This window comes from Poecilia reticulata, linkage group LG18, assembly GCF_000633615.1.
Source record: "Poecilia reticulata strain Guanapo linkage group LG18, Guppy_female_1.0+MT, whole genome shotgun sequence".
Classification (NCBI taxonomy): domain Eukaryota; kingdom Metazoa; phylum Chordata; class Actinopteri; order Cyprinodontiformes; family Poeciliidae; genus Poecilia; species Poecilia reticulata.
Window position 1 is genome coordinate 21,030,220 of NC_024348.1, and position 15,388 is coordinate 21,045,607.

The window sequence follows — 15,388 nt, forward strand, 5'->3', positions numbered from 1 at the left end:
TTCTGAAGCTGCTGCCCCTGCGACCCGACCCCGGATAAGCGGAAGAAAATGGATGGATGGATGGATGGATGGATGGATGGATGGATGGATGGATGGATGGATGGATGGATGGATGGATGGATGGATGGACAAAGAACTGGAAAGCTCTTTGCTTTGTTTATTTAGCTTAGCATTTTTATAATAAACAATTATTTAACAATAACAAATTGTATATTTTATATTAATTCATATTTTTGACTAATATTTAAACTCTTGCCTACATTTTTGCAGTACACACTGTTCTAGACTTGAACTAGAAAACCTGCCAACGTTCAGCCATTTCCACAGAAACATTCCAGTTTTTGACAAACGTAGGAGTGTCAGTTCACTGAGTCACACCGACTCATGGAGCTGCAACTGTTTCAAGAGTCGTTTGTTGCAAAGAGTTGGAAAAATGAAAAAGAGTCTTTAAATTTTATCAGTAAATTCATACGCAGACATTTACATTCACTGATGAAGATGTGCATCTATCTTTAGCTCTAGAGACAAATCTGGAAAATAAAAGAAGGAAAAATTCCTGTCAGAATCTTAAGTTTTATTTGTTTATTCTTTCTGGATTGATAGTTTTATTTATTTATTGCCTTAGTTTATTGTCTTTGTTTTGATTAGGTCAGTATTGGATCCTTTTGTTCTTAGTTATTTTATGTTTATTATTTATTTCTAAATAAATCTAAAAGTTGATCCAAAGAACTTCAAAAAACATAAACCTTTTAATCACATTTTTTTTTTTTGCACAGACTTGGAAAAAGGATCAAGTCAAACTCCCCACCGTCTCTTCATGTTGTATTAGAGGACACTGCAGAAACCCTGCAGGCCAAGAGATAAATATTAATCTAACAAGATCCTGTTTAAAAGAAAATATACTAAATGAATAAAGCTAAATATTTTTGATTTTATTTTTGATTATTGCATGATTTGGAAATCTTTGATTTGCACAAGTGAGGCTGAGCACTGCTGTAAAAACAGCTAAGGAACCGTGATTGTTTAATAACCAGAACTTTTCTGATCATCATGTTTTGGCTCCGGCCCTTTAAGAGGGAGGAGAAAAACCACATCAACCAGAAAGGATGATGACATTTCTGCTTTTACAGCTGCAGGGTGTGGATGTGTGACTAATTAACACTTTTATAGCAGCTTTGGAAACACTTCTTTACTTTCTTTTAATACCATAATTTTATTATTATTATTGTTATTATGGGTAGTAGTAGTTTCATTGCACAAACTATTGATTTTAGTTTGTAATATTTTACATATATGTGAAAGTAGCTTACATTTTAGACTGCCAAAGCAAAATATATCAAACATAAAACAAGTTACCTGACAAAAAAAGCAGCATTCTGTAACTATTTACTATTTCTCCTTTTTCTCATTCCACTCCTACAGGAAACAGTCCAGGACTAAACCTCTTGTAAAACCTGTAGAATTGGTGAATTTGTCACAGTGACATTTTGGCAGGCTGATATAAAACACCTCTTCCACGTTCAAGTGCAGCAATGCAGCAATAGACTCTGCAAAGTCGTCCAGATTAATTTATTTTATGAATATAAGACATTTAAAAGGCATTTTATTACTTCCAAAAATTAAGACTTGTAAAGTGGGACTTTAGATGTGTTACTACAAGCTGCTGCCAGTTTGTTCCCATAATAAAACAGAATTTGACATTTCAGGAGAAACAAGGTTAGATCAAACCTTGGAGTGACACTTTGGGCTGAACGGAAAATCCTCACACAGAGCAAGTTTTGTCACGCAGCTAAAAGTGTAATTAAAAGTACAACAAAGCAGTTCACACACACATGAATGCACAAACAATATCAGCTTTATGGTTGGAAAAACAGTGAAACATAATGAAACAATTACATCAGTTTTTATTTAGCTCTTATCTGACCTGAATAATGTCAGAGGGTTGTTATGCATCAGTTCTCATAAAGACTCCTTGTTACCTTGTTGAATTAATTTTGGATTTTTATCAGCTGAAAGCTACAATCATCAAAATGATTATTTACTAAAACATATCTGCCCTGAACACCAGTTAGTGATCAGTAATTTAAACTGGTTTTACAGCTCGGCTGATTTATTTAAACAGGCTCTGCTGACTTTTTACTTCCAGGTGATTATTTCTCAATCTTTGCTCCTTGTGAACGTTTCCTTTAGTTCCTCTGAAAAGCAGCTGAAACTGTTGCATAACAGGTTACAAAGATAAGTTTAAAAACTTTAAAAGAACAATTTTGAAAATGTCAGAGTTGCTTTTCATTCATCGTGGTAAATGAAATAAAATGTAATCATTTCAGTACTAATCTTCAAATCAATCAACCTTTTGTTTGTTAGTTTTTAAAGCTCATCTATTTTTGTCATCCATGTCTGTTTGTTTTTAGAAACATGCAAAAGAGGAAAACATGCAGATTTGAACCCACAACCTTTTTGCTGCAAGGAAACAGATCACAGCTGAGGAGCTTCATGTACTTTTACCAGAAATTATTGTTTTTAAAAAAGAGATAAACTTCAAACTGATTGAAACTTTGAAGTTTGTCAAAATGGATAACTGAGTTGTATTTATCTTTCATCTTTTGGCAACATGTCAGAAGACAGGACATGTCCAAAAACATGATTTGCTGTTTTCTTCCCCAGTTTTTTATAATCTGTGTCACTCAGAGGATCCACAGTAGAAGTTAAACTGGTGCAGAGAGTAAAAGTATCAAACCAGAGGAAGTTCAGATCCTAAATAATAAAGACACAACGTGCTTTGAATTCAGTCACATTATTATTTATAGTTATAGCAGAATAATAATGAATGATTCAATGATTGTGATCAAATGTAGCTATGAAAACGTCCTACTTTGTCACTGAATTAGAAATTTGTGTAACTGCAAAGTCCTCAGGCTCCACAAGTCGCTCCCAAAGTAAATAGCATGACATTTCTAAAGAAATCTATGTTTTCATCTAGGAGAATAATAAAATGTTCTAAGTAAGTCGAACACAAAACATCATTTCCAGTGAATATTGAGCAACAGACGTTGGATCACTTCTTGTTTTCCCGCCTCCCGTCGTTATAAAAGGAGCTGAATTCAGAACAGGAAACCGGATTCTGGGCTCCAGTTGGTGAAGATTTTCTCTCTTTTTAACATGAGTATAAAGTAACTAGGTCAGTTTTATATAATTAGTAGTTGTTGTAAAACCTGTAATCCATTAGAAAGGTAAACTGGAGGTGAACATAGAGGTCGGTGCTTCCAGGCATCTCAGTGGGCAGCTAAACCCACCTGGACCCCTCAGAGCAAAGCTTGAAATAAACTTTATCCTTTGATGAGGAACTTCACTGACATGACAGCGTCTTTTTAAAGGTTAATAAAATGTTGCATATTTTCATGGACTAATATATTGTTATAATATTTTTGTAATGTTCAGAATTAAGTCTGACTTTCTGTTAATTTCCTTTTGTTCTCATGTTTCTAATAAAATAACCAGAAAATAATCAGTTGACTCAAATATTCATGAATTAAAACATTTTTAAATCTGACATTTGTCATTTTTTGAGAAAACTGTTCGATGTTTTTGATAAACTGTAATTTAATAATGTAGCTCTTCTATTTCTTCATTGTTTGTTTACTGTTTATAGTTGTTTGGATACTAAACTCAGTTTCTGGAAAGTGCTTTTATTTATTAAGAAAAAAACACACATTGTGTGGAACGTGTCTGAATGTGGTTGATAATTMGGTGATAATTAGATCACCTCAGTCATTTAATCTAAGTGTGGATCCTGTTTTTTTCTGTAATTCTCTTGTTTTAGCTTCTGTTTTATTAGTATTGTGTCTTCTGTTGTTTTGTTTTTTTTTTGTCTTATTCTCTTCTGTTAGTGTTTCCTTTTGATTTTTAAATTTTTTTAWTATTTAGTTCTGGTCTTTCTGAGTCTCAGTATTTAATAGTTTCCCATGATGCCCTGCCTGATCCCTCATTTTTGTGTATTATTGTCAGTTTTAAATGAATACCAATCTAATAAATAAATTCCAATAAAGTTTGCCAAATTAATAAATACCAAATTCTGCAATATCCACATTCATTTAGTTCCATAAACCATAAATCATGCCTCCTTTGTTTTACCTGTTTGTTTCTGTTAGTCATCACTTCAAGGAAACGGATCAAATCAAAGATATCAACTGTAATTTCTGCAGCCAATAACTGCCCTCCTCATGTTTAACCACTAGATGGCAGCATCCACAGGTCTGTCTCAGGATTCAACATGCAGCCTGGGAAAAAATCAAGAAATCTTAAGAAACCTGTTTTACTAATAATACCAGAAGAATTAAATCTACTTCAGCCTACTTTAATCACACCAGACAACATGTAAAATTACATTAAATGTTGATCTGCTTCCAGCTGCTGCTGCTGAGCTCATGATTTCTCCACTCAGGGATCATATTGGATGTTTCTGCTCGACTTGCTCTCTTCAGTCTGCAGCTCTGCAGTCCCACATGGAGGAGCTGCTTTGTCTTTTGGTGGTAATGTTGCTGCCCTCGATGTGAAACTGATGTCGGTTTCTGTGGCTGCTGGTTCATTTCCCGTTGAGCTGCGACTCGACCAGCTCTGTCGTTCTCACACCAGTTCAGATGTGGTGGGTTTTTATTTAACACTTTTTCTCATGTTCTGCTRCTGTAAATATTCTGAAGCAGAAACTGAACACAATTTAGGGAAAKTTTATARYKGGACTWAACTACAAACATTATATTTTAWYATAYTTACATCTGATAGRMAGTAAATATTAACACTCAAAGCATTTTGTTAATTATTTCTTCGTTCAGGGTTTATGGTAGTGAAGGCAGGATGCTRCAGACCAACTAACCCGTTTAGAMAGAGAAAAGCYTCTRACCTGCTAACTGCTCTGTAAGTAAAAGTTTTKAATATAAARKATTTTACTTTAATTTTCCACATGCAGGTTGAATAAGCTACTTTTAATCAACTTTGTCCTTTWATATAAWTGGTTTATGAACGATGSTTTYCTGTCTMAACAARGTTTCACTCTGTGGGGTTGGAAATGTTTCAGTTTGACAATGTAGAAGTTTTTACTTCACCAAAAGAAACTTTATCAAACAGTAWCTATGTTAGTGGGTCTTGAATCACCTGAAACTGTAATAATAYAGTTTCATACAGACATAATCAGTGTTGGCATCATTTTCACAGTAAGTGAAACTGACTCTGGGTTTATTTTCAGTTTGAGGAAGCAGATTTCCGTGGTTCAGTGACTGTTATGTAATCTAAAGTTATGGGTTTGAGTCCAACTTTCTCCAAACCTGGATGAAGAACTTAATCCCTGTGGAGTCAATCTGGTTGTTCTTTTTTTTTTTATTAAAGTATTAAAACTATGAATAAAATATGAACCTGTTTGTTTGACCTTCAGCCGTCTGGATGATTTTTAMGGTGTGTTATTGTGGTTGTTTGTTTGCTAATTTATCGTCTGGATAACTGAACACATTTATAATTTAAACCCACTTTTTCAGGACAACAGTTCATAATTGATGTGTTGGAAACGATGCAGCTGAACTGTGGTTTTCCCAGTCGTTGTTGCTCAGACTGATTAAATGCGGCAGAAGGTGAGTGAAGCAGACGAGGTGATGATGGCGGCCAGGTGTCCCGTAACGCAGACAAAAAGCTGGTAAAAAGGTCAATAAAGCCAGTTGAGGCTCAGATGTTCACAAACAGCCGAGGCAGAGATGAGAGGGAAGAAGATTAAAGTGGATAAACAAAAGTTGATGAGCTGATATCACTGCTGCCAGGATCCTGAACATCTCACTCAGTGAAACACCAGAGAAAAATGCAGAGGTAACGAGTGTGGGAGCGACAAGCGGATGAAACGCAACACGGACAGGTTTTACAGCTGAAGTAAGAATTCAGATTAACAATTTAATCTGCTTTTTAACCTGACATGAATGGACATGTATGAAATATGAACCTGTGTTTATCCAACTGGAGGAACTCATTATGAAAAGTTCAGTTCAGGTCTCTTTACATCTAAAGCTGCTGGATCAAGCAGGAAATACAAAACACTCAGCTGAAAAAAAACTTTATCAGTAAATTTTATTTTTTATCTTCTTTGTGGTTTCTGACTTGTAAAAGCCGCTGATATCTAAAAACACATKTCATGGTTTAATTTTATGCTGAAAAACATCGTGTTACATTTATGGTACCATCATAATTGCTCTCCAAAGAATCAGGTTCATTGATGTTCTTTATATTTTTTAGAAAACAATTAATTCTGGTAATTCTGACTAAGTTAAAACAAGAAACATTTGGTTTGATTTAACTTCAGAGACTGAGGAAWAAATGTGTTTGTGTCTTTTTATTCAGAGTATCTGAATATCTGGACATACCTTGTGTTTACACCTAGCAAAGAAGTTAAAAGTTCAAACATATTTCCTTTATTTATCATAGGGGGAAATACGAGCTGTATTTCTATAAAAACCTCTGACTGAAGAGATTTTGTCATCATCACATGAGGAGGTTTATTCTTTGGATTTGTCTGTAATGTTCTTCATTTTATGAAACGTCCAGCTTAATGAAATAGATACTTTATTTTTATGTTTTACCAGTTGTTGAACATGTTTAAGCCTCGGATGTTTCAACCACAGCAGACGATGGCAGAACCGATCAAACTCCAACTTGCTGCTTCGCCAGTGAATCTAATTTTAACTCTGATGTTGTAAACCAGCTTCTTCCTCCCAAAGCAGCTGACTTTGGTCTCCGTTCTTGTGTAAAACATCCATGAGGTCCAGGTTCTGCTTTCGAGCCGTACTGTACATGTTAACAAACTGAAAGTGTCTCTAATAAAAACCAGCAGCACGAATTAAATCCCAGATTATGAAATTCAACGTTTTATGTATATTTCCTGCTAAAGTTAATGTTTGTGTTTTTGAGTCTTGCCTGCAAAGGGACATTTTGAGTTATTTGAAGTTTGGAGGAGCGTTGATTTATTTCCAAGGACAATTTTAATATAATTAAACAACTCATGTCTAAATATTAAGTTTGTGCTTTCACTTTGATTGAACCCTCTTGACCCGTCATGGTTTTATGGTTTCACGGTTTTATGTTTTCATGGTTTTATGGTCTTATGAATCATTTTTTTGTACTGGGAACGATGGAAATCAGTGTTGGCCATCAGCTAAACTCTCTGGTCGAAACTTCCTTCTGTTTATCTAAACTGAGGTAATTCAGATAAAAACCCACATTGCAGATAAGACTGACTTGAACAAAAAGCAAAACTATTTATTTTAAATAAGCAGGTACAGTAGGAATGTCCTCACTGCGCTGCCAGGTGTGTGACTTGGCATGAATTCAGGAAACTGAAAGAAAAAATCTGTTTTGTAGACCTTAGTTTTCAGTAGGCCCTGAAATTTATTCATGTTTTTATATAATTTGTTTTGTGATTTAACAGATGGTGGATGAAAACATGAGTCATTCACTCATGCTGACTGACTTGTTTGGCAATAAGAGAAGGAACTGAAAGTATTTTTTCCAACTTCTGAAGCGCAGCAGCTCGTCTGACTGGACTCCGTATCAACGGTAAAAAGAAATTATAACATGTTTTAATGTCTTGATTTACTTTAGCGAATGTTTTCTTTTAATCTTGATGTTTTATAGGGTTTTGATTTGAAAGTTTTTGTCTTATAATAGCAAATCAAGAGAGAATTTTGTAAATTTAGTTTGAAAAAGGTTCTACTTTACCTGAGCTTTGTGGATTTTGTGTCGTCAAAAAAAAAAATCACAGTGTTTAAATGTCAAACTTTAAGTTTAAAGTTTGACATTTAAACTTAAAGTGCATCTGGCATAGATTTACAGATAAAATGAAAGATAATATTGTATGTTTATCAAAATTACAGCATAAAACACAAATAATGTAGACTTCTTTCACAGCATGCTATTTCATTTTACTATTTCCTTTAATATGTTTTTGTGAAATTCATATTATTTTCTAAATAGATCACAACAAACAGCATTTAATTGTACAGAAGATGAATCCTAGAACTGCACAGGTGTAAAGTTTTGTTACATTAAAAGATGAGACAAAAACATGTCTGATTTTATTACATCTTCAGCAATAAAGAGAGGAGGCAAGAAAATAACATCAGAGATGGGTCAGCATGACGGGAAATCCAAAATATGTAAGTATTGTCACTTGAAACTGATAGTAAGAGTTCAAACTGTTTGTATGAATGAAGAAAAGTGATGAATGAAGATGTACAGAAAGTCCAGATCAGCAATATCACAGATCTTTCATTTCCTGTCTGCAGGAAAAACCACTGAGGAAAAACTTAGTTCTGCTTTATGACTTCGAGGTCAACAAGATTCAATTTTGGATTTTTTATTCTTACTTCACACCCATGTGACCAAGTTTAGAAGAGCTAAACTCTTTTCCTGCTTTGATTTTTAGAAAATAAGAGACATTTTCAATTTGTAGAAATGAATTTGTTTATTAAACCTGTAAAACTTCAATTATTTCATAAATCCGGCCAGTTTGACTGTTTGAGTTTGTTTCTCTTGTTGTATCCAGTTTCCATCGGTTTGCTGCTGCTGACTCTGTGCTGCAGCCACGTCGCTGCTGCTAGTCTGAAGGAGCATCTGGCCGAATGCCTGGAGGACAAAGACTACGACGTCCTGCTGGAGACGCTGAAAAACGGCCTTCCACGCATCAATACCTCCAATCATGTCGTTATTGTTGGGGCTGGCATGGCCGGACTGACCGCGGCTAAACTGCTTCAAGATGCTGGACACGAGGTTCATCTGACCCACTGACTCATTTGTCATAAAATTAAAGCCTGAATCAAGAGTAGAGGTGATAGGATGGAGGCATGAAAAGGCCCTCAATGCAAAATAACTAATGAAAACAGAGTAAAAACATGCAAACAAAACTATGTAGTTTGTTCAAATTTCCACCGTAAGATTTAATCTGTTTAGGTCAAACCAGGAAGTTCATCATTACTGGATGATCAGCTTCCTGTTCTCTGAAAAGACTTGTCCTATCAGAGACAGTTATTAGAGACGGCTGCTGCCTTAATATGAAGGATTCATTGCAGATTGTAAAAAAGAACATAAAGTTTAGCAACTGATAAAAATAGTCCAGAAATTTTCTCCAAAAGTAGTTTCCTACATTAGTTTATTCAGTATTCATTCATTTTGTACATAATACTGCAAGTGCATGACAGAACTGTGTAATATTCAGATAACTCCTAAAGCTCACATTCATTTATTGAACAAGGTGACCGTAGTGGAGGCCAGCGGCCGCGTTGGTGGGCGAGTGGAAACCTACAGGAACGAGAAGGAGGGCTGGTACGCCGAACTGGGAGCCATGAGGATCCCAAGTTTTCACCAGTGAGTTTTACAGTAAATGTAAACTTTCTAAGCTGTGAATAGAGAAAACCTACAGCTGCACTATACACACACAGGGTGCAAAAAAGAGAAGAAGAAGAAAAGAAACCTTAGAACAGAGATGACTAAACTAGAGTTCTGGTTGGAACATGAAAACTGTCGTCTTCTTCAAACAGGTTTTATGACTTTGAAGGTTTTAATTCAGTCTCTATCGACTGTTTTGCCAACAGCATCGTCCTCTGGTTCGTGGAGCAGTTGGGCCTGAAGCTGAGCAAGTTCACGATGGACGACAACAACACATATTACCACGTCAACGGCGTGAAGAAAAGAACGTTTGCGGTCAAAGCGAACCCCGACATCCTCCAGTTCAACGTGCAGGACAGTGAAAAGGGCCATTCAGCCGATCAGCTGCTGCAAGCAGCTCTGCAAAAAGTTAGTGGAGAAAATCAAATAATTTCACTTGTAGCTGCAGCCTGGAATGAACTTTGATGGGTTTTTTATTTGACTATGCATTATGACAGAAGCTACATCTATAAAACATTGTCCAAGGACTTTTGGATGCATCCCTGACAGAAACACATTCACTCACACTGTGGGAAGACAAACACCAACATCAGAGTGTGTTGCAAAAATTTTATGTTTCCATAAAACTGGGGTAAAACAAACATGGGTCAGCAGGAATGGTCGAAACAATCCAGGTCAGGTGAAAATCTTCTGAAAGAGCTATGCTAATTTTTTATATCTAGTATTTAATATATTTTCTATGCAGACTAATTTAATATTCCTTCACATTACCTTTTAGTTTTAAAAGAATTGTGAAAGTTTTATTTGTTCTTGCCCCTTTTTGTGGCGCCCCTGCACACCTGGAGCCCCCAGCCAGGCAGAGCAGGGCGCCAGGCGATAAAGGAGGTATGGAGCTACATTCCTGCAAACGTAAAGCAAGATAATGAGATCATGTTGTGACTCGCAACGCAAATAATGAGCTGGAGTCACGCAGCAAGTTTATGATGTTCATAAAATGTCAAACAGCTGATTGTTTAATGCCCTGCAGGTTTGTTTCTTTTTGGTGTCAAAACTAAAAACTTCAGGCAGTAAAGATTTGTGTGGAGAACAAAAATACTGTAACCTATGAATCAACTATATCAGCTAATATGTGGTGGAGCAAATTTCCATCTTCCTGTATTTTGTATTTCTTTTAAAAAACCCAGAAAGAACTAAAACATGAATGTTTGCAGCGACAGCAACTATAAAACCTCAGGGTTTTTTCTCTTCATTGATCTTGATGAAGTTTTTCTTTCTTTCTCGTAGGTCAGAGATGAAGTGGAAGCTCACGGCTGCAAGGCTGCGCTGCAAAAGTACGATCATTACTCTGTGAAGGTAAATCAGCAGGTTTATCACTTTAATCTGGTAAAGAAAGGATGAAAACAGCTGAAACTTGGTGCATTTCTGAACATTTCCTGATTTATTCACATTTCTGGGGACAGATATAATTCGAAGTTTATTTTAATTCTCATTAATGGTACAGACCAGAATTAAGAAAACCCTGAAATTGGACAGAAAGGAGGTTTTAAACCCAGTTTTGATGTTTAACTTGAACCTAAAAACATAACTTTGTGACTAAATATAACGTTTTCTTTTTTAAAGAACATTTATTTATTGTTTTTCATCTCACTGTTTGGCTCTGTAGATTTGGAAATAAGAAAAAATGGCATCACATTAATATTTCTTTTTTGTGTTTTTAACAGGAATATTTGAAAGAAGAAGGGAATCTGAGCCTGGAGGCCATCAGGATGATCGGGGAGCTTCTTAACGAACAGAGCATGATGTACACCGCCCTGACCGAGATGATCTACGACCAGACGGACATCAGCGACAACGTCACGTAAGACCAGACCTACGGTCACAGCAGGAGGGCAGAATAATTAAATATTAACACTACGCACAGGGCAGTTCATCATTTCACTTCCAGAAGCTTCCACATCAAACTGAGTCTGAATTTTACTCACTTTAGTCACAAGCAACAAACACAAAGTATCTAAAATAACAACTTTTTGTTCCACTTGATATTTTTTACAACCTGGCTTCACATAAAAGCTTCAGAATACAATATGTAGAAAATCATTTTCTGTATTAGATGTACCTGCAGCTTTTCTCCTGTTGCCAGAACGAAGCTGCAGSAAAACAAAATGATTCATGCTGGAGACTCTTGACTTGCCTGAACCTGTGTGTGTGATGTATAACCTGTTGAAAATGAAATGAAACACAATGTATGTGTCTTACCAAACCTTTTGTGTTCACGATTAAAAACTACATTTGTTTTATTTTATTTCAAACACGCAGCAGAAAACGTCTCTACTTCAGCTTCATCCAGCCAAAGAAGGTTTTAATCCACAGGCCTGTTAGTTGATTTATATATAAGTTTTTAAACTTTTCCTGGTTTAGGTTTTGTTCCATAACATATCAATCACCAGACGTTTTTGAGTTTTAAGACCTTGTGAATAGAAAAACACTACAGAAATAGAAATAACGTTAATAGAGAGAAGAAAAAGAAAGAAAAAAACTTAATAAAACACTGAAAATCCAGATAAAACCCAGACAATCATAATTTTCTCAGTCAATATCAAAATTCTTGTTCAATGATAATAAAATAATTATAATCCTGTTAAATCCAATGCAAAGTATTAATGAACCAAATCTGTATTTATCAAAAAAGCAACATGTTAGGATGAATCTTGGTTCTGACCCCAGTGTTTGCTTGTCTGAAGGTACTATGAGGTGACCGGTGGCTCGGACCTCCTGCCCAGAGCTTTTCTCACGTTGCTTCACGGTCCGATTTTCCTGAACTCCAAGGTCCAGCGCATCAGCCGGTCAAACGGAGGCGTCACCGTCTCCTACCAGGCGGACCAGGAGTCCTCTCTGCGCCACATCGACGCCGACGCCGTCCTGGTGACGACCACCACCAAAGCAGCTCTGTACATGGACTTCGACCCGCCGCTGTCCGTCCAGAAGATGGACGCTCTGAGGTCGGTCCACTACGACAGCTCCACCAAAATCCTCCTGACCTTCAGCCAGAGGTTCTGGGAGAAGGACGGCATCAGAGGGGGGAAGAGCATCACCGACCGGCCCACACGCTTCATCTACTACCCGAGCCACGGTTTCCCAGGAAACGACTCCATCGGCGTCCTCCTGGCCTCCTACACCTGGTCTGACGACTCCCTCCTCTTCCTCGGCGCCAGCGACGAAGAGCTGAAGGAGCTGGCTCTCAGAGACCTGGTCCTGCTGCACGGTGACAGGATCCGGTCCCTCTGCACCGGCGTCCTGGTGAAGAAGTGGAGTCAGGATCCGTTCAGCCACGGCGCCTTCGCTCTGTTCACGCCGTACCAGCACCTGGAGTACGCAGCGGAGCTGTTCAGGAGCGAAGGCCGAGTTCACTTCGCCGGAGAGCACACGGCCTTCTCGCACGCCTGGATCGAGACGGCCATGAAGTCGGCCATCAGGGCCGCCGCCAACATCAACAAGGAGGCCGTCATGTTTTCAGACAGATGCAGGGGGAGAGACGAGCTCTGAGGCCGGTTCGGTACAAAATAAGAATCAGATTCTGTTCGTTTCTGAGTGAGAAACATTTTGTAATTTGTTTTATTTGGGTTTTTGACTAGATGCATTTATTGGTGATTTAACAGGGAGACGTTATGCTAGAGTAAAAATAACTGTCTGTGTGAAGAAGACCTATGATGAAGGCCACAAAAAAATATTCTCACTTTAATCTCAGACTTTTGTGGTTAAAGTCAGAATTATGAGGAAAATGTAAAAGTTCTAAGAAAAATGTTAGGATTCTTTTTTTTCCAGTGGCCCTGAACATCTTCTGCAACAAAAGGTTTTTTATCTTTTTACTAGATTAATTTATTCTGCATGTCTTACCTTCTCAAATGTTGGCATAAAAGATCTGAGACTTTACACTTACAAATTCAGCAGATTAATTTCATTTATTCATGAATTAAATTCAAATATACACACATTTCAGATGGAGTGTGGTCATTTTTCCACCTGGTCATCATCACAATCTAATCGAATCATGTTCCGTCTATCGACCACAGAGTAACAGCAACAGCAACAGCTAAGAAAACACAAGAGTTTTATAAATATAGGCACGCAATGCAAATAACTGAAAAAGATTATTTCAAAGTACATTATAAAATATAAAAGGCGCAGTTAACCATTATGTTTTAGGATCAAACTCAAACTGAACTGCAAGAAAGAAAATTCAAAAACAAAACATATAAATAAGACATTAAACAAGAAGAACCACAGAACAAAAACAGCAGAAAACTGAAACCAGCAAAAGCACAAAGCAGCTTTACTGCAGTTCCTTCCATCAGTTTTATAAATATCTGAGATCCAAACAACTTTATTAAGTTAGTTCCATCTCTGCTCTTATTTGCTCATTTATTTCCATATTCCTGGACTTTTTTTTTTGCACAAATATACGGAGCAGTGTGTACATTTTTTGTGGCATATCCCAGTCAGTTGTTGCACATATGAATATGCTCATTTTTCATATCTGACCATATCATATCTTGACCTTACTGTAGTCTTTATTTTATTTTCTACTATGATTGTTGTCTTTACGTTTATCTGCTTCCATCTGCTGCTGCTGACCTCTTGATTTCACCACTCAGGGGTCATACTGGATGTTTCTATTTGACTTGCTCTCTTCACTCTCAGTACTGAAACTTGCAGCTCTGTGGTCTCTGCAGTCCCACATGGAGGAGCTGCTTTGTCTTTTGGTGGTAATGTTGCTGCCCTCGATGTGAAACTGATGTCGGTTTCTGTGGCTGCTGGTTCATTTCCYGTTGAGCTGCGACTCGACCAGCTCTGTCGTTCTCACACCAGTTCAGATGTGGTGGGTTTTTRTTYAACACTTTTTCTCATGTTCTGCTRCTGTAAATATTCTGAAGCAGAAACTGAACACAATTTAGGGAAAKTTTATARYKGGACTWAACTACAAACATTATATTTTAWYATAYTTACATCTGATAGRMAGTAAATATTAACACTCAAAGCATTTTGTTAATTATTTCTTCGTTCAGGGTTTATGGTAGTGAAGGCAGGATGCTGCAGACCAACTAACCCGTTTAGACAGAGAAAAGCTTCTAACCTGCTAACTGCTCTAAAAGTTTAGAATATAAATGATTTTACTTTAGTTTTCCACATGCAGGTTGAATAAGTTACTTTTAATCAACCTCATCCTATAAAATAATTGGTTTATGAACGATGGCTCAAACGTAAAGAACAACTATCAGCTGTGAGAAGGTCGAGCTTCAACAGATGTGAAGAAATATGTCAGACAAACCAGTCCTACTTCATTTTGAGGAATGTTCCTCAGAAAACAGGTTGGTGCAGAGGGAAAGAAAGCAAAACACTGGCAGGCYGGTGGGTGAAGCTAATAATACATATATATGACTGAAAAAACTATTTTCAAGTATTAATACAAACTTTAGAMCATGCAGGCTGTGACTCTGACCACTTAGGGCTGAAATCAGACTGTGATCTGCAAAAAGAGCCTCATATCCAGAGACTGGAACCAACCGGGAATAAATGAAATGAAGCCCTGTGGAACGCCACARAGAAGAGGAAGAAAATACAAGGTTAGAAAAACTTTGGCCTGTTGAGTTAAATATTTGAATCAYAGCAGAACCCCTGATCCCAACTTCCTGGTGATGAAGAGAGAAAAACTTTGACTTTCTATCTGAATCCATAAAATATATTGAAAGCACAAGAATAATTAATCTATTCTCTTCAATTCATCCAGACCTCTGTTGCCTTTTTCCCCTAAAAAAAGTCACATTCTGGAAACTTTTTTCTAAATTCCTGAAGAAGCATCGATTGCTTTTTTTTAACCAAGTCCAGAGGACCCCAAAGAGCTTCACCCTACACTCAGTCATTCGCTCATTCAGTCATTCACTCATTCACACACTGATGGTGGAAAGCTACTGGATAGTAG

The 15,388-nt window shown here is 36.9% G+C and overlaps 2 protein-coding genes across 3 annotated transcripts in view; one reads left to right on the top strand and one right to left on the bottom strand.

The window, feature by feature from the left end:
* LOC103480937 (L-amino-acid oxidase-like) overlaps positions 1-6,824 on the bottom strand; it is a 10,817-nt gene extending 3,993 nt beyond the window's left edge. Inside the window, exon 1 of the mRNA XM_008436137.2 lies at positions 6,758-6,824. Coding sequence (XP_008434359.2) covers positions 6,758-6,824 — 67 coding nt within the window. The remainder of the gene's footprint in view (positions 1-6,757) is intronic.
* A 709-nt stretch (positions 6,825-7,533) lies between these two features.
* Positions 7,534-13,233, top strand: LOC103480925 (L-amino-acid oxidase-like). Of its 2 annotated transcripts, XM_008436123.2 has the most exons (8): positions 7,534-7,584; positions 8,118-8,183; positions 8,573-8,796; positions 9,278-9,390; positions 9,618-9,819; positions 10,696-10,764; positions 11,133-11,269; positions 12,153-12,954. In XM_008436123.2, exons 2-8 carry the CDS (start codon positions 8,153-8,155, stop codon positions 12,952-12,954), a joined length of 1,578 nt encoding a protein of 525 aa, XP_008434345.1. In that variant the 5' UTR covers positions 7,534-7,584; positions 8,118-8,152. The 2 variants fall into 2 exon arrangements, with proteins under 2 accessions (XP_008434345.1, XP_017165876.1); XM_017310387.1 differs by lacking the exon at positions 7,534-7,584 and having other exon boundaries at positions 8,153-8,183; positions 12,153-13,233.
* Positions 13,234-15,388: the final 2,155 nt, after the last annotated feature.

Bases quoted from the DNA above. Each gene is read 5' to 3' on its own strand.
- LOC103480925 (XM_008436123.2), top strand. From the start codon at position 8,153: ATGGGTCAGCATGACGGGAAATCCAAAATAT. The intron at 8,184-8,572 runs GTAAGTATTGTC...TGTTGTATCCAG, and splicing joins TGACGGGAAATCCAAAATAT to TTTCCATCGGTTTGCTGCTG. The intron at 9,820-10,695 runs GTTAGTGGAGAA...TCTTTCTCGTAG, and splicing joins TGCAAGCAGCTCTGCAAAAA to GTCAGAGATGAAGTGGAAGC.